The following is a 25,183-nucleotide window of genomic DNA, read 5'->3' as shown; positions in this document are numbered from 1 at the left end:
AAAAAAAAAAAAAAAAAAAAAAAAAAAAAAAAGAAAAAGAAAAAGTGTGCTCTGTGGGCTATTGGTATACCCTGACCTAGCTCATATATCATGAAGTCAATTTAAATAGAGAGATAGTCAAGCAATGGAGGAAACCTGGGCAATTGTCCTTCCTCTTTTAGGTGGAGAGTAACTCATATTTGCTAGAATGGGAACCACCTGTTGTGGATTACATTTCCATGACGTTTTCTGAATTTAATCCTTATGTAGGTGATGAAATTCATTCCTTTCAAGATCAAGATGAACCAGAGCAGTCATTTGACCCACCTGTGCAGTTTTAAAAATATTTTGAATAATGGAGACTGAACTAAAACTCAGACGCTGAACATTGATTAGATAAATCTGTTATTTAAAAGGGTTTCTTCTCCCTCTTGAAGAGGAGGGAAAAAAATCTAATAAATCCCAGAGTGTTTGCATTCTATTCTTATTTCATTGCTATGGCTGAGCTCCTTTGGTCTGTTAAAATGAAAACTGCTTTTCCTGTGACAGTCTTCATACTCTGCCTTCCTAATTTTGGATTACCAGCTCAATTTAAATTGTATGCTTTTCTGTGATGGTTCGTGTATTAACATGTAAAGCTAGTTATATTTTTGGGTATCTGTCCTGAATAGTTGTTCAATATTGCCTTCTGCCATGTGGATAGTGATGTTATTAGGGCTGCCTGGGGCCTTGCTTATCTTGACTTTATAGTCCGTATGCACGGAGAGCAGTTAGGAGAGATGGAACTTTTGGAATTGTGAACTTCTAATTCACAAATGAAAGTAATATGACAGATGACTATTTTGAATTTATTCAAATTAATTTTAAAGGGTATTTGTCACTTTTATGATCACCTAAGGTAGTAGAGATGTCTTAGCACAGTGTTTTTTCCAAAATGTGTCCATTGTATGAGAATCTCCTGGTATACTGATTAAAATACAGATTCGTGGGCACAACCCCAAACCTACTGAATTGGAATCTTTAGGAGTATAGTATAGGAATCTGCATTTTAACAGATATCTTAGGTGATTTTAATGTAACCTGGCTTTTGAGAATCACTACCCTAAGATGTTGCAACACCAGTACTGCAATCCCTGTAGTCTCTAGTGCTTCCTACATCTCTGTTTTTTGGCTTTTTACAAAAAAAGTTTTTTTTAAGTTTATTTGTTTTGAGAGAGAACGAGTAAGCAGGGGAGTGACAGAGAATCCCAAGCAGGCTCTACACTGTCAGCATAGAGCCTGATGCAGGGCTCGAACCCACGAACTGTGAGATAATGACCTGAGCCGAAACCAAGAGTCAGATGCTTGACTGACTGAGCCACCCAGGCTCTACTGGGGTTTTGCTTTTAATTTTTTTTTANATGGTCCTCTGTTAGCTTCCTCCTAATCCACCTATATGTGCAAACGTATGGTATCTGCTTCTCTGCCTGACTTGTTTCGCTCAACATAACACCCTCAAGTTCCATCCATGTTGCTACAAATGGTCAGATTTCATTCTTTCTCATTACCATGTAGTAGTCCATTGTATAAATAGGTTTTTGCTTTTTAAGGAAGCTGACTTCTAATTGCATTATTCAGGTTCCATTTTGAATATAGTTTATGCTTTTTATCTACTCTTTGATTCTTTTCCCCTATCCAGGACACAAATCAATCATTCATCAAATATTTATTATATGCATCTTAATTGTCAAGCATGTTAGGCGTACTTTATACACACATATCCATACAAAGTGGGGTGTATCCTGCTATCTGGAACATTGAATGTAGCAGCCTCGTGATTTTTCTTCCTCTTGTTACCATGCGCGGTAGTAAGTTTCTTGAGTTCCCAGGAAACTCTAAAATTGGATAAAATTAATTCTGCCTTCTGACAGATTATAATAAGTGATTGACCACATTGAGAGGGACAGACATAGAAAACAAATACAGAAATGATATAAAGAGTCTGGCCTGGGAACTGGTAACTCTGAGTTTGAGACATAGTTTTCTATCACTTCTTGAGTTATCTTGGGCAAGTCAGTTGCACTCTTTGAAACTTCTGATTTCTTAGTCTGGAAAATCAGAATAATACATGTTTTATCTATCTCTGCAGTTTGAGATAGATAATAGTGTAATACATGTACCTTAAAGCTCTTTGCTACTACAGTGCTAATCATTGTAAGCCCTTTTTTAAAGCTACAGCAGCATCAAATAGATACCTTGACATTTACATATAATCTGTACCTCAGGACAAATTGTTGGGTAGATAGGGCATTATTTACTATTTCCTTTAACCGATGAGGAGACTAATACCCCATAGGGTTAGTTAGGTAACTTTCCCTGGGTCATACAGTTACTGGTGTGGAGCTGGGACCAACACCTAATTTTTAATTTTTTGATGCTTGAAGACTGACTGAATACACCTAGCTTGGGTTTTATTGAGGGATAATTGGATAATTTGCTCGATAGGAGCTTAGAGAAAGAATATCTTTAGCATGTTTCCCTTTTCTAAAATCCTTATATACTCCTGTCATCGTAACCTATACTACTTAGAGTGTATCCACATTGTTGAAAGTAGAATTTCTTTCCTTTCTCTTTTCCCGCATTTTCATTTATAATCAGTATCTTTCTTAAAGCATTTGTTACAGTTAGTAAAATAAAATGATCCACTCTCATGCTCTTTATATTTTCTTGGTCTGTACAACTTTTGTGGTTTCTCTTAGTTAGGGGCAAAAATGAGGGTCCCATCTCTTGTCTGAATCAGTTTGGATTAAAGGTATATGTAAAGAGAGTGGCTTATATCATTTTCTGTTTAAAACTGAGAGTATCCTGGGCAGGGAGGAGGACACTTGTGGGGATGAGCACTGAGTGCTATGTGGAAACTAATTTGACAATAAACTATTTGTAAAAAAAACAAAAAACAAAAAAACTGAGAGTATCCTTTCAAATACTTTTTTAATTTCATTTAGGACAAAGTGGATGCTGGCTTGCCTACAGCAATTGTAAGTACACTTTAAATAATCCTTTAAAGGTAAGCTTTCTATTTGGGTTTTCTTGGATTTATTCTTCTAATGTTCAAAGTTATTGCATAAATTATTATGATAATAAATTCGTAAGTCCTTTATTGCCAGTAATCAGGTTTAAAAATTTTCCATATTGAATGTTCTCTTTCTTTCAAGTCCATTGTTATTCTTCAGGCTTTTGTTTGAGAAGCATATAATGGAATAATGATAAGCCTTTTCCAGGTTTATTTATATGCGGTCCTCCCATGACCAAGTAAATTTGCTCCTTCTGTGATTTGGCCTCCCTTTGGTTATAAGGGAGTGGAAAACAGCATTTGGTGAAATCACTTTGTGGTAAATAGTACATTTAATAGTTCTGAACTCCTTTGCCAAGCCTGCCAAATAGTAAATCTGTGGCGTGATTATAGAGAACTTGGGGATATTGAAAGCACACTAGTGCCCTCTTTTCTTGAATACTTCCAGCTGCCTCCTGTAGCTTTCTTATTAGTTAGTCAATTGGTGAGGAAGTGGGCTGAAGTTTGAACATATCTGGTGCCTTTTGGCTCCTGTGAATAAACTGAAGGGCTTTCTCAACCCCTTTCCCATACCTCATAGCTGGCTCTTAGTTGGGTAGCATAAGTGCCTCTTACTTTGTCTGGACCCCTGAATTTTTTTTTTTAATGCTTTAGAATGAAGTGGTGTGTTTTTGCCTATAATGTTGAACATATGATATTTTGATATTGTTACCCTTAGAGTAAATTTAGAGGGATTCCCAGAAATAAAACGTCCTGAGTTTCATTTCCCGTTTTGCCTCCTAGATGAAATTCTCCTTATTTATAATAGTTAGTATGTCATCTGGTGCCTAGAGGAAAGAAGACCAACAAATTCAACTCACATTGTTTCAAGATCCTTGATGTAATATCTTAAAAATGTAATCTTTCCTTTTGTTCTCAGGCAGTGTCCAGTCTGATAGCAGTGGGTACATCTCATGGATTGGCTTTAATATTTGGTAAATTTTCTAAGTACCTTCTTTACTGTAGATGTTAAGTATCCTTTTAGATTTTATATCTTTTAATAACAGTTTAATTGTAAACTTCATTGTAAAAAAAAAAAAAGGAAGACTTGAAAAGTATTAGTTTGATAGTTAAAATTACTTGACCCAGGTTCATTTTGTTGCTCGTTGCAAGTTTATTTTCTTCTTTAAGAATTTGTAAGTTATCATATCATATCTTTTGATTCTACAGACTTAGACAGAAAGAATATAAAGTTGAAAGTGACCTTGGCTTGTCATCTTGTCTGGCTCAGTTCGTGGTGGTGGTGATTTTTGATTCTAAATCATATTCTAGCAGATCTTCAGGGAAAGAGATTCACAGGCTTTCTTAGTAATTGTTAGTAACTCAAACTGACAATAAGTTCTTTTTCATTTACATTGTAAATTCCTCTAAACTGAAACGTTTCTAGTCCATAATCACATTTGTTGGTTGGTTGAGGAGAGAATATAACATTTATTTGTTTGTATATTAGATGATAGTCTTAAGTATTTCCCCCTCTTTTTTTCTACCTGAGATGAAATAACCCTAGTTTCATTACTCTTTGCTTTTGAATTCAGTACTATAAGCAGTACATTTTTTTCTTTCTTTTAAATTTAAAAACAGGTAATATTTTTCTGGCATTTTAAAACAATTTTTTAATGTTTTTTAAAATGTATTTATTTCTGAGAGAGAGAGAGAGCGTGAGCAGGGGAGGGTCAGAGAGAGAGGGAGACACAAAATCCGAAGCAGGCTCTAGGCTCTGAGCTGTCAGCACAGAGCCCTATGCGGGGCTTGAACCCACGAACCATGAGATCATGACCTGAGCCAAAGTTGGACGCTTAACCGACTGAGCCACTCAGGTGCCTCTTTTCTGGCATTTTTAATTGTTCTCTTCTGAATCTTAAGTCTTTTGCATCTCTCCTAAATGGAATTCCCAATAACACTATATTTTATTAAGGAATCTACAGGATATTGTAGATGGATTACCTGGGAATACTTTAATAACAGTACTACAATTTGATCCCTGTGGGGCTTGCATCATTATTTACCATATGAGTGAAAAAACTGTTTATTTTCCTTTGTTTTTGGACAATTTGAATTCCTACTTAGAAATATTGAATTCCTATTTGTAACAATTGGAATTCCTATTTATAAACAAAAATCTAAATTATCATGTGATTTTAACACTTAGTCTTTTCAATGATTGATTTAAATAATAGAGTTTTACTGTTTGGGGGTAGGAAGAATGGACACAAAAATACAATTATTTTGAGAGAACTTGAGAGTTGATCCTTTCAGTAGTTTTTTTCTTATTTTGTAATTGATATGTGTTCATAGTAGAAAATTTAGATGAACAAAAGTTTGGAGATATAAAATAGCAAATTCTAGCATCCTGGAATAATCCCTAATATTTCTGTATGGCCCTTTAATCCTTTTTTTGTATGTGTTTGTATACGTATACACGCAAAATGGAATCATGTTAATCTGCAACCTGTTTTTTTGTTATTATGAGCATCTTTCCATGTAGTTATATATTCATCTGTAACATCATCTCTTATGGCTACACAATATTCTTTTAAATAGATTCACCTTAATTTACTTAACCATTTCCTACTATAGGTTGTTTTGAAACAAACAGTATAATGATAACATCTTTGTAACTGCATTTTTGTGCACCTGATTACTTCCTTAAGACAAATTTCTAAAAGCAGAATTGCCTAAGTTCAGGACATTTTATTTTTTATATTTATTTTTTCCAAGTTTCATACATTGATTGAATGAATGAATTGAGGTATGAACATTTTAAGTACTTGTGATATAACCTGATTGATTCTAGGAAGTTTTACCAGCCTCCTGTTCTATCCAGTGTAAGAATGCTTGTTTTCCTGTGGGGGCCAAATTAGTGTTAGATTGAAAGGATTTGGGGAAAGGATCTTACTTTTTAGGTCAGTCCTCTTATTTTACATATGAGGTGATTGAGAACCAGAGAGGTTAACAGATACGCACAGAGCCAAGTTCAGAATCAAGAAACACTGAATCCTACATCAGTGCATTTTCACCATTCTCAGCACCTCTGCCCTGAGAGAAAAGGAGGCACATTCAAAGATATATGAAGAAAAGAATAGCAGAACTAAGATGAATGAGGATAGAGTATAATGTATATGTTTATCTGTCAGCAGAATGCAAGTTGGTTTTTTTTGTTCTTTCTTGCAATACTGCTCACTTTTCCTCAAAGCTGTCTGCTTTAACATCTCTTCCTTTCCACAAGGTTATAGGAATATGTGTCTGTTTATAAGCAAACCCGTGTAAAACTACTGCAACAAATTAAAGGGAATGCTTTAAAAACCAACAGAGGAGAAGAGTATGTGATGTCTTTTGCTACTGTCACCTTAATTTCCTTGGGCCTTAAATTTTTTTAGGTTTCAACAGCTTTCTGGTAGCTGTGATGAAATAGTAATCTTTCTCTACAGTCTCATGCAAAAGAAAGTATGCCAAAGTGAAAATTTTGAGAAAAAAATCATAATGTTCAGGTTATGGTTTGGGTTTTTAATCGTGGAGTTATTAACTTTTAGTCACTATTTTGTAGGAATCAGTATATTTGGACAGTGAGTTTTAACATGGATTAAAATTTGTTTTAATGGCAGTAACAAACGGCATAGTAATGATACTATGAAGTGTTTGGCTTAGTGTCTGGGTTAAATCTGGTCTTGTTTAAATATCTTTGTTGATCATAGGAAAAGTGTAGCAGAAGAATTATGCTTGTTTTAAGTAACAGATTCTTTTTGGAATAGAAGTGGGTCATTAAAATAGTGATCATTGTAAGCTTCTTAAAGGTGATGTTTGTTCCCTATCCTTATAGACTGTAGGTATATAATATTATGTATCTTGGTTCTTATATGTTACACAAGATCTCAAAAATTAAAATCTTCATAAAGATGTATCCCTATTCCAGGGCTCTTAGTTTCCTATTTTGAGGGGTTAATACATACTTTCGTAGATGATCTTTTTGAAGTTGTTTTTATTTCTACCAAACTTACCGGACTTGGATTTACTTATTGTGCTATAATTTGAATATTGTACATTTTCTCTTTCCCATAACCAATACCTGAATATAATCATATATCAGTTAATCACATTTAGTATCATTCTCAGAGATAACTAAAGGTTGTCACTTATACTTTTGAATTTTACCTGTCTTTTCTCTGAACCTTTGAACTGATTTCTTGGTTTTCTCTTTCTTTTGATCTTTTCTCCATGGATTCAAAGGAAAAGGTATAGTAATTTTCGTTTGCATGAGTGACTGTTTTTCTTTTGACCTTTTTAGTGTTGAAAGAGAATGCTGTCAGTTACAGTTGATGCCCTTTTAGGAACTGCTTACTAAAAAAAAGCCCAGCTGGGGCGCCTGGGTGGCTTAGTCGATTAAGTGTCAGACTTCAGCTCAGGTCATGACCTCACAGTTTGGGAGTTCGAATCCCATGTTGGGCTCAATGCTGATAGCTCAGAGCCTGGAGCCTGCTTCGGATTCTGTGTCTCCCTCTCTCTCTGCCCCTCTCCTGCTCTGTCTCTCTCTGTCTCTCAAAAATGAATAAACATTAAAAAAAATTTTTTTTAAATAAAAGCAGCTAAGAAACTGGTTAAAGCAGGGACTTGTTAAAAACTATAAAAATATTAGTACTTTCAGTGTTTTGTTTTAACTGAAAATACACAAATATTCATTTTCTCCTTAATTGTTTGGTACCGTCCAAAGCCTTTTCTTTGAGTTTTTATCTGCCAGTTGGAGGTCTGCAGCTCTTTTTTGGCATAAATTGTATCAATAATGAGTCATATAAAATTTGCACTTTTACTTAAAAAGAGGTAAAAGCTTAGGCACCTGTGAATCAGTTGAGGAGTGCAAAATTACAGATTTTCTAAAACAACTCTTTGGTCTTCTATAGGTAATTTGTCCCTGTCTTATTACATGACAGATTTTCAAAGAAACACTTTTAACAAGTTTTTTTGTGAGCATTCATTTACTTTCCATGGAAGCAACAGGTTTTTCCCCCCACTGTATATCATCGGTTCACTTATTATTTAATTTTTAAAGTCCAGTAACATTACAGTGGTATGAACCAGTTTATAAATGAACACTGCTAACTTATTTGTAAGTGTCAGCATTCTAGATGATAGCCAGTTAGCCATGGGAATTCCGTGTCCTGGCTTCTGTCAGTGAGCTTTCCAGAGGGGACGAGCACTCCATTTGGTTAGGTGGAGGACAGGTAAAGTGCTTCACCTGTTTTATGATCATTGATGAAACATATTTTCTAATACCTCATCTCTTTTCTTTTGGTCTTAGAGAATATTTTAATATGCACAAAGGGTAAGAAGAGAGTAGTATTGAAGAATGATGAATGCTGGCAATAAGAGAGCTCTGTGCATACAATTAAACTTGATTTCTTCTAGAATCTAGTTACTTCCTTCTTTGAAGGTCTTTGGGAACTAGTTAAATTAGGGATGAAGAAATAGAGGATTGGGTCAATTTTGGTATATGGAAAGAGCAGAAATTCTCTTGGAGTATGTTCAGATTTAGATTTTATGGCTATTACATACTTTATACATAACTTGTGGCTTTTCTTTGCTATTTAGCACATTATTCTTAAGCCCAGAATATGCTGAGGAGATCTGCCCTAAGCAACGTATACTTTGACGGATATACTAATAAACAGATATAATTCATTGCAGTGTTTGTGAAACTAGGCTTCACGTTGCCTTAATTGGCAACCTATTATCATTAATAATAATTCCTTGCATTTATATCATTTGATAGTTTTCACATTTTCACAGGCATTTTCTTATTTAAGCTCTGTGCCAACTCTGTGAAGTTTATAGGAAAAATGATAGTCTCATTTCATATTTCTTGCCTAGAGTTACTTGCTTTATAAGGACCCACTCGAGTTTTTTTGAAAACTAAGTTGAGAATGCCAACCAAATGTGATTTTATGTGGCTCTGTAAATGAAATTAGATGTACTGCTAATTTAATGGTTTCTCCCAACGACAGACAAAGCAGACTTTGAGAGTATGGAAAAATAGAATTTTTCCTGAAAAATTAGGCTATCAAGAGCCCCTGGGGGAGTGAAATATGGAGAGCTCTGATTTTCACCTCTCTTACTTTTGTCCAGATCCGTCTGTTCTTTCCATATAACTTTAGAATCCAAGTGTTTGGAAGAGATTATATGTTTATTTTTACCAAATACCTTTTTCTAAAAGTGTCCAGAATAATCTGGGATACAGAATGTTTAGTTACATCAGCAAAAGAAACCTTTCCCATAAGATTCTGGTTTCTTCTTTACACAAAAATTCTACCTTTTCTGAGTTTCGTCTAAATTGCTTGACAGCAGGTTTATTAGTATGGCAGCACAAATATAGAATGTGCAAAGACAACAATATGAATTAATAAGTATCTTTGTGGAGTTAAAAACCAGGTTGCATTTTATACACTATCTCTTCAGTGCCATGCTTGCCATATAAAGGAACATTATAAAGATAACAAATACATTGTAAAAATCAAGGGAGAAAATAGAGAATGTTTTCATTAACACAGTTCTGTGAGATGTAAACTTCATACATATTTCAGGAATGACCAGGTTGATAATTTGGTCTCCGTTCTTAGCTAGTTTTTAGTACACAAGATCCATAGTCAAGAAAGGAGAGTCCTGTTTGGGTTTTTAATCTAGAAGTTTTTCTTTCCCTCTTTTTATTTCCTCTCTTAATGGTGTGGTAATTCTTTATCAGATTCCTTAATTCTGTTCTTACTCTCCTTGAGTTATAAGAATACTTAAACCAAAGTGTAAATTTTGCTAAGTCTGAAAGCAGTAGTATCTTTAAGTATTGGTGGATCAGAATGTGTATAGTTTGGATCTCAAAGCACAAAGGATCCCAGCAGGATGCTATTCAGACGCTGTTCTGTGATGCTGATAATGAATTTCTGTCTTTGTCCTCCACTTTTCATTCCATTTGTTGTCTACATGCAGGGCCCAATCTAGGGTGTGTGGTGTGTGTGTGTGTGTGTGTGTGTGTGTGTGTATAGAACACTTTTGTCTAACCATCCTATCTTGACAGTTTGCAAAATAAGATATGTGGATAATCCACTAACTGTATAAGGCAGCCCTGACAAGATAAGGACATGAAAAACACTATTTTAGGCAGGCAATTTCAGTAAAGCAAAACAAAATGAGGTGTCTTGTTCAGAGTTGGGAAAATAGAATAAAGGAAATTTTAATAATTTGGATCAAATTAGGAGAGAGAGGAAAAGAATCCAAGTAAAGAAAAAGTGAGGAAAAAAATCTATAATAATTCTAGATGTGGGTAAAGATCATGACTTTTTAAATACATAAGACCTGTATATTTATGAATTTTATTCCCTTTTTGAATATCCATCTTAGAAGGCTGAAATCTAAAATAATTTCAGGGGTGCCTGGCTGGCTCAGTTGGAAGAGCATGCAATTCTTTTAATTTGGGGCTCTGAGTTAAAGCCCCATTTTGGGTGTAGAGATTACTTAAATAAATACAAACTTTAAAAAAATAAAAAAATGATTTCAGAAAACATTGAATATTTTCTGTGTGTCAGATATGATACATCCATTAATTGTGTCACAGATCTTTTAGTAGGTGAGGATTGCTATTTGTGCCATTTATGAACACAGAAAACTGTTCGTATAGTGCTCACTTTGGATGAGCAAAAGGTCTACATGGTATTACTACCTAGATCGGAGTATAAATATGTTTAGGGTCTTTCTCATAACTAGTTTTACCCTTATAGAAGGAAGATTTGCAAATGTGGAAGCTATTTAGATGATTGTCAGATGCCTCCTGGGTCCAAGGCACCAGGCTTGGGATCCCGGGAATGTTGGTTCACTCATGATCTTAGCCCTTAGAGAGAGGACGTAGTCTAACAGTGGAAGTAAGACATAGTTATTTCCAGAGAGTAGCATGTGAATAGTTAAGGGAGGCACAGACAATTGCTGGATGAGGTCACAAAACTCCAGATTGTGCAAATATGGTGAGTTCCCCCCCCCTAAACAGGTAAAATTTGTAAGTGTGCCTTTTTTTCTTTCTTTTTGTGAGAGTGAGCAAGCTTTTGGGAGCACAGATGTGTGTGGGTCGGGGAGGAGCAGCGGGAGAGGGAGGGAGAATCTTAAGCAGGCTTCATGCCTGATGTGGAGGCCAAGAGGGGGCTCAGTCCCATGACCCTGGGATCATGACTTGAGCGGAAATCAAGAGTTGGACGCTTAACCAGCCGAGCCACCCAGGTAGCCCTGTAGGTGTGACTGCTTAAGTTTTTAATTTCATTGTTTTTAAGTAGATACAATAATGAACTGTATACAAAATAAGCATTGCCTACAAGAACCTTAGAGGAATTTTTTAAAGTTATTAGATAATAAATTTTAATAAATGTTTAAGTACCTCTGGAGAAAATCAGAGATGATTAAGGCAAGATCTTTGCCCTTAAGTAACTTAATCTAGTAAGGATTTGAATTATTTGCTTTTAGCATATTAAATGTTGGTGCTTGAAAATAATATTCTTAAATAGTTTAAATGTTTACCCTGTAATTTTGTTTGCACTGTTAATTTGCCTAGGAAACCTTTTCTTTGTGGATAATATAAATGTAAATTTCAGCCAAACTCTGAATTAATAAATTTTGATATTTGAAATTTTAGAGCTGCTTTAAAAAATGGTATTCCGTGTAACCTTGCATCCTTAAAGCAGCAGGAAGTACAATTGTAGAATGAGACAGATGGAAGACAGTTGATTTGCCCAGAGACCTACAGATTACTTATGGATTTTTTCACTTATCATTAGCATGTTCTATATTATGCCTATTTGTAGACACTGTTTTATTCTTTATTCTTAGTATCTAATTCAATGCCCAGAGTCTAGTAGATATTCAATAAATACATTAAAGTGAATGTAACTTCAACATTTGATTCTTTTGATTGTTGCTACCTTCCAAGTCTTTAAAAACAAGCTAATACTACTTTTTTTCACTCTTTTCTTTCACCTGATTTTACGTGTTGCTTTCTTTAGATCAGAATCAAGCTTTGCGACTCTGTCTGGGGAACACTAGTGTTGGAGGTCAGTACGGAGCCATCTCTGCCCTGAGTATCAACAATGACTGCTCAAGACTTCTCTGTGGCTTTGCTAAGGGACAGGTAAATGTGAACTTTCTTTTATCCATAACACAATGGTAAAATCAATTTTTAAGAAAGTAGTATCTCTAGATCAGTGTCTCAAAGATCAAGAATTCTAAAGTAACATGTCTGTAGAGCTAATTTGAGATTGTTCAGTCTGACTTTTGTCAAAGTTGTTGATAACTGTTATCAACTGAGCCAGAGTTTGTGATTTTTAATATCTTAATTCATGTGTCTATATAAGTAAATAGCTTGTGCAAACCACCAGGCTATTACACCAAAATTTACTTCCTGACAGTAGTGTAGATAATTGTTGCTGCTTTTTAAATATACTGTATTCTGCTTTCTGTATTCTCATTATTGTGTTAGTGGAGAACTCTTTGGGTATTGCTTTCTACTTCTGAAACTAGCAGTAACTTTTGGCCTTTCTCATCTTCTGGCTTAATGCGTCACTAGTTGGTTTGGCAGTAAGCCTTTCCTATAATGCTTACCATTGGTAAAGAGATTGACTCATTAAAGAAATTTTTTACTAGTCTCAGTATAAGAGCAACATTTAAAATCTGAAGGGAAAAGTAGGTTGGGCAGGATGAAGGGAAGATGAAGATGGAATAAAGGCCCTGTGTTTTAATGGATCTGCAACCTTCAGTTATGTTTCAAGTTCATTGTTCTTTGCCTGCAATGTTTATAGACCAGCAATGAATGATTTCAGCCAGAAGTCAGGATGCTTAAGTCCAAAAAAGAGCAATAAATTGGTTTTTGAAGCATTTAGTTGTCTTCTAGATCACGATGTGGGATTTGGCCAGTGGAAAACTTCTAAGATCAATAACAGATGCTCATCCCCCAGGAACAGCAATATTGCATATTAAGGTAATATCTTTGCTTTCTTTGTCTAATAACTTTAATTATTATGCTTTTGAATGCATTTTTAAGCACATTTTTAATAAACAGAATCTTTGAAAATGAAGTTTTCTTTGACTAGCCCAATGGGATGTTTTCCAGGTGAGAACCGGAGATGGGCTAGCCCGTTGTATAGATAGAGCAGCAGAAAGAGAAAATTGATGTGATCCTGGACCACAGGTTGGCAGCAGACAGGCAGTACCCTGCTGAAAACTCATGGGGAGATCTAAAAAGGTTTCTTTACCTTCTCTTTAGTTCACCAGCATCGCTCTGTCACACTTTGTTGAGAGTTACCTGAGGTTCAGGGAATCAACTGTGAAAGAACCAAGGTTCGCCTTATGTTTAAAAACGGATCAAATGGTTTATTTTCTTTCAGGCCTCTAAGGGGAAAGCATTAAGATTTGCATCTTGGCTTTCTCCTTACAAGTCTGAAAAAAATAAACCAACCTAGGTAACAGATTTCATTTATAAATACAGTGTGAACTTTGGTTTTTGTATGCTGTCAAGCCCATGTTCAGAAGCATAAAAGGTAAAGGACTGTAACTAGGGAAGTCTAAAATCAGATCTTCTAGATTTTAATCATGTACACATTTGGTTGCTTAGCTGAGCAGACCTCTCTTATCCATACATATGCTTTTTAAAGTCTCTAAGCATCTGGAGTTTATGTGTCTGCATCTAGGTTAGTTACATAAAAGTTTTTTGTGACAGAGCAGCATTGAAACATTTAGTAACAATGAAAACAACCAGAAGAGTAAAAGTAGAATTTCTCCTCTTGCTGAACATCATGGCATCTTTTCTTGACCTCCTTTCCTATGGTATGTGCCAACTTCTAATTTGTTATAGTTGTTGGTGTTTATGTCTCATACCCTTTAATAGATGAAGATTTTTGAAACCAGAATCTGTTGCTCATTTATTTTTGTGTTATACATGGTAGCTGCTCAATAAATGTTTGGTTGAAGGAATAACTAATTGGTGGTGTTTGTAAAAGGCTAGTCCATTTACAGCAAAAAGCAAAATACTTGAGAGAAACAATAGGAAACAGAAGAGATAAAGGTGGGAAGGAAAGAGGAATGCAGCTGAGGTGAAAAGCATAGAAGTAGGGGGCACCTGGGTGGCTCAGTTGGTTGAGCGTCCAACTCTTGATTTTGGCTCAGGTCATGATCTCACAGTTTGTGAGACTGAGCCCCACGTCAGGTTCTGTGCTGACAGCATGGAGCCTGCTTGGGATTCTCTCTCTCCATCTCTTTACCCGTCCTGTTTATGCACATGGGTGCATGTGTGTTCTCTCCCTCCCTCCTTCCCCCATAAACGTAAGAGCATAGAAGTAGTAGCCATTGTGTTGCTTGTGATTGGTGATAAAAGTGGTTCATGCAGATGCAGTGGCATTGCAGTAAGAGGTATCAGGTGATACGTATGATTGAATACTTCCCGGGTCTTGGATGGACAACAGCCACGTATGCTTTAGTATGCTTACTCATCATTCTCCAAACTTAACCCTGTATACCATCGATAACAATTTGGGCTTAATCCTTAATGTATGTATATATATTTATTTAAAAAATACTATAAACTTACTACCGTACATTATAAAACACATAAGTAGAATAAGAAATAAAACTGCAAGTTTAACTGTTTCTCCTACATTCCAGATATATATCTCCCACTCTGGCAGTTGCCCAGCTAAAAGAGTTGAGAGCAAAGGTGTGGGTGTTCTTTGTTATGCTTGCATGTGGGGTTGAGGGAGAATGATTTTACAATAGCCCCTGGTACCTCAGCTGTCCCTGACTAAGAGGATGAAGGCATGCCCTTTGGGATGGCTCACCAACCTGTGGGGTTAGGGAGACCAGTAACTCAAGTTACTTACTTCTGTATCATGCGGCATTTGTATATGCCATATACCTCCTAAGCCCTTAAGGCTGTCGCTGTGAACATTATTTATTGTTTTGAGTTTTCCAGAGTAGGTAATAATAACTGAAGTGTACTCTGTCAAAGATCAGGAGGAAGCACATTTTTGGCAGAGTTACATAAAAAGTTCAACTATTTTAAATGGGTTTATTCTTCAGTTATACAGAAAACATATTCAAGTTTATTTCCCAAAGATAGTAAATATCTTTTACTATGTCTTTGTTCTTGGAAACTAGGCAACTGCAAATGTATCCAGTCTATCCTATTCAGTTTAATAGCATGTTAGAAAAAGTTAACATTAAGAACCCAAGTGGAAAACTTTAGGGCTTATATGAGTCATAGTTTTTATTTTTCTTTTATCCTGATGGAAGGTGGTTTTACTTTTTTAAAGCCTCAGCTTTTTAAAGATAGTCATTTTTATTCCGAATACAGGTAAGTTTGTATATTTAGAATGATGAGCTAAATCTAGTTTAGATGATTTCAAATGCTGTTGAATTGTTTTTAGATTTTTAAAATGTGATAATTTTTCCCTTACCTTTTTGATAGTTGACTGGTTAATTTCTTTCTTCTGTAAGAAATTAATTTTTTCTCTGTTTAGTTTACAGATGATCCAACTCTTGCAATTTGCAATGACAGTGGAGGCTCTGTTTTTGAATTGACATTTAAGTAAGAGACTAATGGACATTTGTTGACAAATGAAATCAAAAGACTAGCTCTGGTTTAATGACTCGAAGTTAAACATGAAGAGGTCTGAAAAACCCATGTGATTGAAGATAGGTTATGGCTGTATATTATCGTGACCTGGGGAGGCTTACAGCATTTGGAACTCCCAGGCCTGGCCTCCCAATATTCTATCTCAGTAGGTCTGAGTTGGGATGCTGAACTCCTGCTCCCCACGGAATTCGTATGAACTGTCAGGCTTAGAAATCATAATTCTGGAGTATGTCACTAATTTTGGTGTAGGCCCCAGGCTCAGTTGATAATAACCCTAATAGGCAGTGTAGAAAGGTTTATATTGCCTTCAAATTGCCCTGTTTCTCTTTAAGAGCGAAGACTGTTTGGATACATGGGAGAATAATTATAAGGCAGAGTTTTAAAAAAAGTAGAACATAAAGTTCAATGTGTATTGTGTTTCCATAAGTTTTCAGAGTAAGGATTATGTTTCTTATATTTCTCATACTTTTTAGCAGTGCTAAGCCCAAGGTAATTGCTTACAAAGTACTATTTGTTTATTCTGCTAATATTTAGTGAACGTCTCCTATTTTAGAAATTGTTCTAGGCACCAGACTTGCAGCTGTGAACCAGACAAGGTTGCTACTCTGATAGAACTTACATTCCATTTGGGGTAGAGGTAGGGGTAGGGATACAGACGATAAACAAACACATACATGAGGTAAGTTCAAACCGTTATGAGTGCTGTGAAGAGAATAAGACCAGTCAGCTTGCTGGAGTGCACTGAGGATAATTCAAGAAGGTGACATTCGAGCAAAGACCTGAATGAATCTGGCCAACAAATGCAAAGAAGTGTTCTAGTCAGAGAGATGTTTGAGCACAAAGGCTTTGAAGTGAGCCCGAATTTGGCTTACTAGAACAACAAAAAGAAGGCAGTTGTGGCTGGAACGTGACTTTGGCAGTAGTGGGAGAGCAGTAAAGGTAGGGGCCATATCAATACAGGAACTTTTAAAAAAACTGTAAAGAGGTTGGATTTTAGTTTATGTACAGTGGCCAGCCATTGGACTATTTTTAAGAGAAGAGTGATATATCTGACTTAGAAATTACAAAGGTCATGTTGCTGTCCTATGGAGTTAGATTTTTGGAGGCAAGGATAGGAGTTAGGAGGCTACTGTAATAGTCAATGCTTGAGATGGTAGTGTCTTGAATCATTACTAAATCAATTCTGAATTTTTTGGTTACATTTGCAGGAGAGTTATGGGAGTGAGAACATGTGAATCTCGGTGTCTGTTCAGTGGTTCCAAGGGTGAAGTTTGCTGTATTGAGCCTCTCCATTCTAAGCCTGAGTTGAAAGATCATCCCATCACACAGTTTTCCTTATTGGCCATGGCATCCTTAACAAAGGTCAGTGAATTTAGAAGGTCAAACTCCTAACTTTTAGAGGCTTTGAATACCCAAAATAGAAAATTATAAACATTAAAAATACATTTTTCTTCTAAAGATACTGGTCATTGGATTGAAACCATCCTTGAAAGTGTGGATGACTTTTCCCTATGGACGGGTGAGTAAACCTCTCCATCTTTTTGGCAAAAAGACCAATCCAGGAGGGGGAAATGACTTGTATGTGGTGAATGCTGTGAGATTGTGAGAAAATGAGGTAGAATGGAAGTCAGTGCTCCAGTGATCATTGTCTGGACTTCACCTTCATGTAACCAAAGCAGCATAAGCTGGTGACTGGAGCGGTGTCCTGGGGATCATGAGATTTGTGCTTTTCTACCTTTATTGTTTTAAGTTGTTCTCTTATAAACAGCTGCTGCTTTGAAACTGAACTACAGATAGAGAACACCCCACCATAAAATCTACCATAAATTGCTACTACTTATACTTTCTTTGGCTTCTGCTTCTAGTATTTTACTTTGGGGGATGATACTTTCCAGAATCGATTATGCATACCCCAGTTTCCTTTTCCTTTCCTGCTTGGTTGTTTTCAGAGAGTTGTGATTTTCGAGTGCATATGTGAGGAGAGGTATTGGTGGGATGAGATAGAGAATGATGGCATAGAATCAAGACTGAGAACGCAGTGCCTGTACTGAGGGAGATCACTCTTCTGTTTGTTTGTTGGTACTCTGTGTACCTCTGGGCTCCAGGGGAAGCCGACCTGCACTTTCAGACGGGCGCAGCTAGCTTCGATTGTCATTAACGTTTCTTAAACCCAAGAAACCTAAGCCTCACTGGCTAAATGAGGTTTATCATGGCAGTACGTGTTTGTATCTTTCTGTATGTTTTTATTGTTTTTCCCAATATTAACATTTTCAAATAGAGAAATAGAATTTTACATTGAACATCTGTATACCTGCCATCTAAATTCTTTTTTTTTTTTTTTTAATGTTTTATTTATTTCTAGGAGAGAGAGAGAGAGACAGCATGAGCAGGGGAGGGTCAGAGAGAGAGGGAGTCACAGATTGAAACAGGCTCCAGGCTCTGAGCCGGCAGTCAGCACAGAGCCCGACGCGGGGCTCGAACCCACGAACCGCGAGATCATGACCTAAGCAAAAGTCGGACGCTTAACCGACTAAGCCACCCAGGCGCCCCTAAATTCTATCATTAATAGTTTATTATATATTTAGCCATCTCTCAGTCCACCCATCACATTGTGTTATTTTAAATGTATTTCCAAGTAAATTGCAGAAGTAAATACTCTTTTGCCTACATATGCAACATGCATTAGGTTTAGCTAGAGTTCAATATTTGTGTCTCCTTTGGTGTAGAATTTACCTGCAGTGAAATGCATAGATCTTGAGCATACATTTGCTGAACTGTAACAAATGTATATACTTTTGTAACCCAAACCTCTGTCAAGATACAGAACCCAGAAAGTATTAGCATCAACCCAGAAAGTACCCTCATGACACCTCCCAGTCAGTTCCTGCTTCACTGGAATTTTAGTGAGAAATTGGGAGAGGTTTTATCAAGGAACTGTAGTCAGATACTGTTTTTAATTAATTTCCTCTTTCTGCTGTCTGTTAACTGTGATGACTTTGTTTGTTTGTTTGGCCTTCTCTTCGTTTAGATGGATCCTTCCAGTGTTCCACTGCTGGCCTGGCACTTTGTGGCAGTGCATAATTATGTGAATCCCATGCTTGCCTTCTGCAGGGGAGATGTTGTTCATTTTCTGTTGGTAAGTCCTGATATGCTAGATTTGTTAAAAAGTCCTTTATCATAATATTTTTTCCTGATTCACCAGCAATTTAATATTGATTATGTCAAAGAAATAGGCTATTATAATTCTTTGGAGAGAGAGTGATCATTTGATTTTAATTGAGGGCGTTAGTGATTAGCATGGAAAACAACTGATCACCTGAGCTTCGTGCCCCTTCATGGTATATTCCTCAGCTCCATTTCCTTGGGCCAACAAATAATTAATGGTTTATGTGTATGTATAAATATATGAATGTACATGTGTCTATAATGGCTTACCTATCTACATGTGGTTTATTTATTAGACAACAGGTATCATTGGACATGCTCTGTGTTCTCTACACTGATGGATATAGAATCAGTTGAAGGAAGTATAAAACATAATTTCTTTCATATAACTTATTGTTTGAGGAACAAAACTAGTATGCTCATTACTACTAGGGAGACTGCTCTGTTTAAGGATTCAGCTATGTGATGAGAACTAAAAGTTGATATCAGTTCAGAGTATGGAGAGATTGTATGGACTGGATAGGCCATGGAAGACTCTCTGAAGGATATATGGCAAATATCACAGGAGGGATGAGTATGCATATTGGGAGAAATAAGATGAACTGAAGTTAGAGTTAAGAAGGTGCCTGCATAATCCTTTTTGGGTTTCCTAGTTCAGTGAAGCAAGGACACAACTGTTCACCTAGTTTCTCCAGCTAGAAACCTAGGGCTTGCCTTTCACTTCCCTTTTTTCCTTCATTTCTGCTGCTTCACTGCTTCCTCTTGATTCTATCTCTAACATCTCCTGAACTTACTCCCCCCCCCTTTTTTTTTTTTACTCCCCTATTGCTGCTACCCTAGCCTAAACCACTGACATTTCTTTTAGCCTTGGTTCTGGCATAGCTTTCTAACCAGGCCCTAGCCTTGGTGTCTTTGTAGATGTTCTCACCTCTGCCAGGGAAGCTCTGTGCTCTCTTCCACTTCATCCTACCTAACTCATGATTAACATTGTCTTCCCTGACTTCCTGAACTGTTCCCTGCTACATACACCCACAAGACCTTCTGTCTTCTCCTTTGGTAATATTCAGCATTTTAAAAATTACTTGTCTAATGTTTTTCTTACTCATTAGAGTGAAAGCTCTGTAAGTCTAAAGATTCCAGCAGTGAGGACAGTGCCTATATATAGTAGATGCTTAATAAATGTTCAAGGAGAGCAAGAAAACTGTGGAAAATAAAGTTGAATATATGGTGTGGATTTATATGAGGTGTGGCAAACAGTGGCCTGTGTACCAGATCTGGCCAGCTGCTTGTTTCGTAATAAAGTTTTATTGGAACACAGTCATGCCCATTCGACTGTACGGTCCACAAAACCTAAAATATTTATTATGTGGCCTTTTACGGAAAAAGTTTGGTGACCCCCCTGATCTGTTTATATAATTGGCCTAGATTGGTAATGAGGAGTTGTCACAGGTTCTTAGGTAATTAGATAAAGATGTGATTAAAATGGTATTTTTAGGTAGATAAGTGTAGAAGTAGCAGAAAGAATAGATTATAGGCGGTTGCAGGGAAATGGAGGGTTTTGTTTTTGTGCCAAAGCAGGTGTGAGGTCTTGAGATAAGGATTCTTGGTTGCAGTGAGAGTTAGAGATGACACGTTGAAGGAAAGTTGAGGCTTCTTATCTTACTGCACCTGGAAACTGAAGGACATGAGTGAAAGATTTTGATTCTGAATTTACATTTTAGGAGCATGAACTATTTGAAGGGTGAGGGTTACAGAGGATTAAAATGTTTGAGAAACAAAACTAGTATGCTCATTACTACTAGGGAGACTCCTAAAATGTGTTGAGATAGAAGTGAAGGTGGGATTCTTAAGTGTTCTCTCAGGGAATGTCCTCTGGGCAGATGGCATTGGAAGTGAGCATTTCAGAATAGAGAATGTGGTTGAAGCTGTGAAGTACAAAAGCCAAAGAATACATACCCTTGGTGGTCACTCACAAGGGAAAGGCAAAAAAAAAAGTCAAGAAAGAATGTTCCAGTATAGGTACCTAGAGGTAGAAGGGGAAGTAGGAGGGTATGGCGTCACACAGGAGACTAAGGAGAGGCTTCTGGACCAAGTCAGTTCCAGGGTAATAGCCGTTATTAAATAAAGATCAAGCGAGAAGACTGAAGATAAGACCACTGGATCTGCAAAGGGTTGTTGATTGGAAACTTTTCAGAGGACTGAGTATCAGTGGAATGGAGGTGGAAGCTACATTGTAGAGGGTTGTAAAAGAATTGGGTGTGTAGGAGAGCAATCTCTGCATTTGGCTGCAAGAGGAAAGAGAATGATAAAGTACCTGTAAGAAACAAGGAAAGGCTTTTTGTTTTTCTATTTGAAGATAGAGAGGTCAGAAACATGTTGGGTAGCAAAAGGAAAAGGGCCCTTAGAAAGGAGTGAATGAATATGCTAGCAAGGGAGGGGTAATATTAAACAGTGATGGAGGGGGTAGGATTTAGTGTGTATATAAATGAAGAGATTTTCTTTAGCAAGGGCCCCCATGAATCTTAGGAGAATAGGTAATGTTGGCATTGTTCTTTTTGTTTGTAAAACACTTCAGCATATGTCAAATTCCGTGCTTATTTTCATTTTTCAAAGGAAGAAACTGAGAAAGAGTAAGTGATTGGTCCTTGGTCACACAGAATAGTGGAGCTAAAACACATGCTCCTTCTGCTAGAGTATCATTTCTTACAGGGGAAGTGACTTACTGAAGCAAAGATGAGAAAACATGAAGGGCCTGCATTAAGAAGTCTCAGCTGTTAAGGTGTCTGGAGAGGTCAACACTGTCAGTGATGGGACCAGAAGACAGAGGAATTGGGGCTTAAAGGGAAAGGAAAACATCTAGAACACTACTATGCAAGAGTGTAAGAGAACTCAGGTTGGATCAGTGCTCTGTCATCTTGGAGAAGCAGCAGAGAAAGCAAATTATAAGGATGATTAAATATTAGATTACATATTATTTACATATGTACACATATGTAAATAAAATATTGACACTTGAAGTTCTCTTGGGAAATTTTGGGCTATTGGAGCTGTAATAGTATACTTCAGAAAAGTGTAGTTTTGTCACTGCCTTTTTTTTTTTAATGACCTTTTTAACTATCACCCTGTTGCCAATACCATTTTATGCTTAACTCTAGCTAAGTACAGTAACTCATGGGATGAAGTTAGTTTGTTCTGAATTATAGTAGAGTGAAAATACATGACAGGACTGACAACTAGATCACTGTCACATATGCCTTGGATTTTGTTACAGATCATGGTGTGAACGATTTTTTTCATTTGTATAATTGTTTCTTTAGTTGCCAATATTTTGAGCTTATCCATATGCTGAATGGAAATCATCTTCTAGTATAATTGGAGTATAATTAAGTATAAAGTGGAGTATAATTAAGTACCTAAAAAAAAAAAGTCCCTCAAAAACCAGCTGGCATTTAGATGGTTTTTATTTCATCGCCAGGTGAAGAGAGATGAGTCTGGAGCAATACATGTTACAAAGCAAAAGCACCTTCACCTCTACTATGATCTCATCAACTTCACTGTGAGTATTATTCAGATTGATTTGCCCTATTCATTTCATGTAATTGTGTGGAGTTTGTGGTGTATTCAAGCTACTAGGATTTCTTTCATAAACCATGACCTCTAGGGTTATGTAAAATATGGACAGAAGTGAAGTTCTGCTTATATTGAATAGAGTTTGAGTTTAGTATGATGCCACACTGTTTTTAACTGCCTTTCAGCCTTATGTCCTGTTGAACACCAGCAGGAAAAGTTTTCTTTGATGTCCTGATTAGTTCAAAGGGCTCTTCAGAAGAATTTTGGGTGGAATTCTTGGTGATCATTGCCCGGCTTTCTTTGTAAACACACTTTTGTACTACTGGGCTTGTCCTAATTGGTTCAGGAGTTTATGTAATTCTTTTTTCGTGGCTAAGAATTTTGCAGAATTTTCTCTCTACCATGCATCTCAGTTCTTTTTTTTTTATTTTTTTAATTTTTTAAATTTATTTCTAGGAGAGAGAGAGAGACAGCGTGAGCAGGGGAGGGTCAGAGAGAGAGGGAGATACAGACTCTGAAATAGGCTCCAGGCTCTGAGCTGGCAGTCAGCACAGAGCCCGACGCGGGGCTCGAACCCACGAACCGCGAGATCATGACCTAAGCGAAAGTCGGACGCTTAAGCGACTAAGCCACCCAGGCGCCCCTCATGCATCTCAGTTCTGAGCAACTTTTTAGTTTAGAAAAAGAGAATATTTCTTTTTGTATTGAATTTTCTATTTTCTTTTTCAAATGGTGTGTCAACTTTATAAATAGTGTAATTATACTATTTCTGGGTTTCTATCATTATTCCTTTTGGCATATTAATATCCAGTGAAATATTCTATATATGCATGAATATAGGCAACCTTAGGTAAGAGACAAGTGCCTCATTTTTCTAACAAGATGGCTAAAAACAGTTTTTCTCCTAACTTGATGATCTGTAATGTTTTAGGATATAGATGAAATGGATCTTTTCTTTGTAACATACAGTTTATTAATTTAGTTTCACATTATCTTTTTTATCTCACATATAGACTATTAGTTTAGAAATGATACTTTTTTCCATACTCATTTCATAAAGTACTTTTGTTCACATTCTTCTCATAAATGTGAGACATCAGTGTCTTTGTCATCACCAGAGTCCCTGTTACATTATCTGTTTCCTAGAATTCATCATCATTACTTCTGTTTAAGATGTTTGAGATATGACACTTATAGATCTGCATATGATTCTGTTTCTGGAAAAATTTCCCTCAATCATAAGTAGCCATTCTCTAAACATAGACATTTCATTTGTCCTGTGGCTTATTCATGATGTGAATTGCATGGTTTATAAACTAACTGCATTGGTTTATAAGTTACCATTAAAATGCTTGTTTACAGCAATGTCAACAGTTGCAGTTGTGAGGATCTAATCTTAGGAATAATTGCTAAGCCTGCTGACCCTCTTTGTCATTCTCTTTTTTAACCAGGTAACCTGTGAAAGCATCTAATATGATGTGATTAAAATAACATTTCTATGGTCTTCCTTCCAAAAACCTATATAACTCAAATCTACTCGTAAGAAAAGCACTAGATACATCCTAAATGAGGGACAGTCTAAAAAAATACCCGACCCAGTGTTTCTTGAAACTGGTAAAGTCAGGGAACCTGGGTGGCTCAGTTGGTTGAGCATCCAACTCTTAATTTTGGCTCAGATTATGATCCCAGGGTTGTGGGATTGAGCCCCTCATCCACTCCACACTGAGTATGGAGCCTGCTTAATTCTTTCTCTCCCTCTGCCCCTCTCCCCTGTGTTGACATGTGTGCTTTCTCTCTAAAACAAAACAAAACTGCTAAAGTTATTGAAAACAAAGGAAGTCTAAAAAAACTGTCATAGCTAAGAGGAGCCTGAGAAGACATGACAATTGAATGTAATGCAGTTCCCTGAAAAGAGCCTGAAACAGAAAAGGGACATTAGATAAAAATGAAGACACTCTGAATGAAATCTGAATCTCAGTTAAAACTATGTATCGATATTGATTTTGGGAACTGCAGTGTAAGACATTAATAACAGGGGAAACTGTGTGTAGGACGATAAGAGAATTCTCTGTACTGTCTCTCAATTTTTCTGTAAATCTAAAACTGTCCTAAAAATAAAGTTTATTTTAAAAAATAGAATTGTGAACATGGCTAGAACTTAGCCAAATATATTATTATCATGATTTGTTTTCATAATTGATGCTGAAAAGAGTTCCAAACCTTTCTGTAAAAATTCAAATAAGATATTTTATAGATAAGTGGTAATACAGATTCAGGTATTCTCTTCCTTCTATATTCTGTGAAGATACCTAAGTAATTTTTGGCTTGAATTACCTAAATGATTATTTTAATATTCCATGTTGCTTGTATTTGTGAAAGGAGCCTATCTTTATAAAACTCCAAACAAAGAAGATAGCAACACTGGTTCTAACTGATAAATGGAATGGTAAATAGAGAACAGATATATATATCCTCCTTTAAAAAAAGAGAATGAGATGTGGTATATCTATACAATGGACTACTACATGGCAATGAGAAAGAATAAAATCTGGCCATTTTTAGCAAGGACAGATACTATATGTTTGCACGTATAGGTAGGTGGATTAGGAGGAACTTAATGGAGGACCATGAGGGAGATGAAGGGGAAAAATAGTTGGGGAGAGGAAGGGAGGCAAATCATGAGATACTCATGAATGCTGAGAACAAACTGAGGGCTGATGGGGGTGGGGGAGGGGGGA

The 25,183-nt window shown here is 36.4% G+C and overlaps 1 protein-coding gene across 1 annotated transcript in view; it reads left to right on the top strand.

Annotated features, from left to right (window-relative positions):
- VPS8 (VPS8 subunit of CORVET complex) overlaps positions 1-25,183 on the top strand; it is a 259,051-nt gene that overhangs the window by 24,776 nt on the left and 209,092 nt on the right. The window contains exons 6-14 of the mRNA XM_077754439.1: positions 2,964-2,996; positions 3,951-4,005; positions 12,091-12,215; positions 12,975-13,061; positions 15,595-15,662; positions 16,919-17,072; positions 17,170-17,229; positions 18,739-18,846; positions 22,351-22,431. Coding sequence (XP_077610565.1) covers positions 2,964-2,996; positions 3,951-4,005; positions 12,091-12,215; positions 12,975-13,061; positions 15,595-15,662; positions 16,919-17,072; positions 17,170-17,229; positions 18,739-18,846; positions 22,351-22,431 — 771 coding nt within the window. The remainder of the gene's footprint in view (positions 1-2,963; positions 2,997-3,950; positions 4,006-12,090; positions 12,216-12,974; positions 13,062-15,594; positions 15,663-16,918; positions 17,073-17,169; positions 17,230-18,738; positions 18,847-22,350; positions 22,432-25,183) is intronic.

Source organism: Crocuta crocuta, unplaced genomic scaffold (genome assembly GCF_008692635.1).
Source record: "Crocuta crocuta isolate KB4526 unplaced genomic scaffold, BGI_CrCroc_1.0 scaffold70, whole genome shotgun sequence".
Classification (NCBI taxonomy): domain Eukaryota; kingdom Metazoa; phylum Chordata; class Mammalia; order Carnivora; family Hyaenidae; genus Crocuta; species Crocuta crocuta.
The sequence above is the reverse complement of the archived record's forward strand: the minus strand, read 5'-3'. Positions and strand labels throughout refer to the sequence as shown.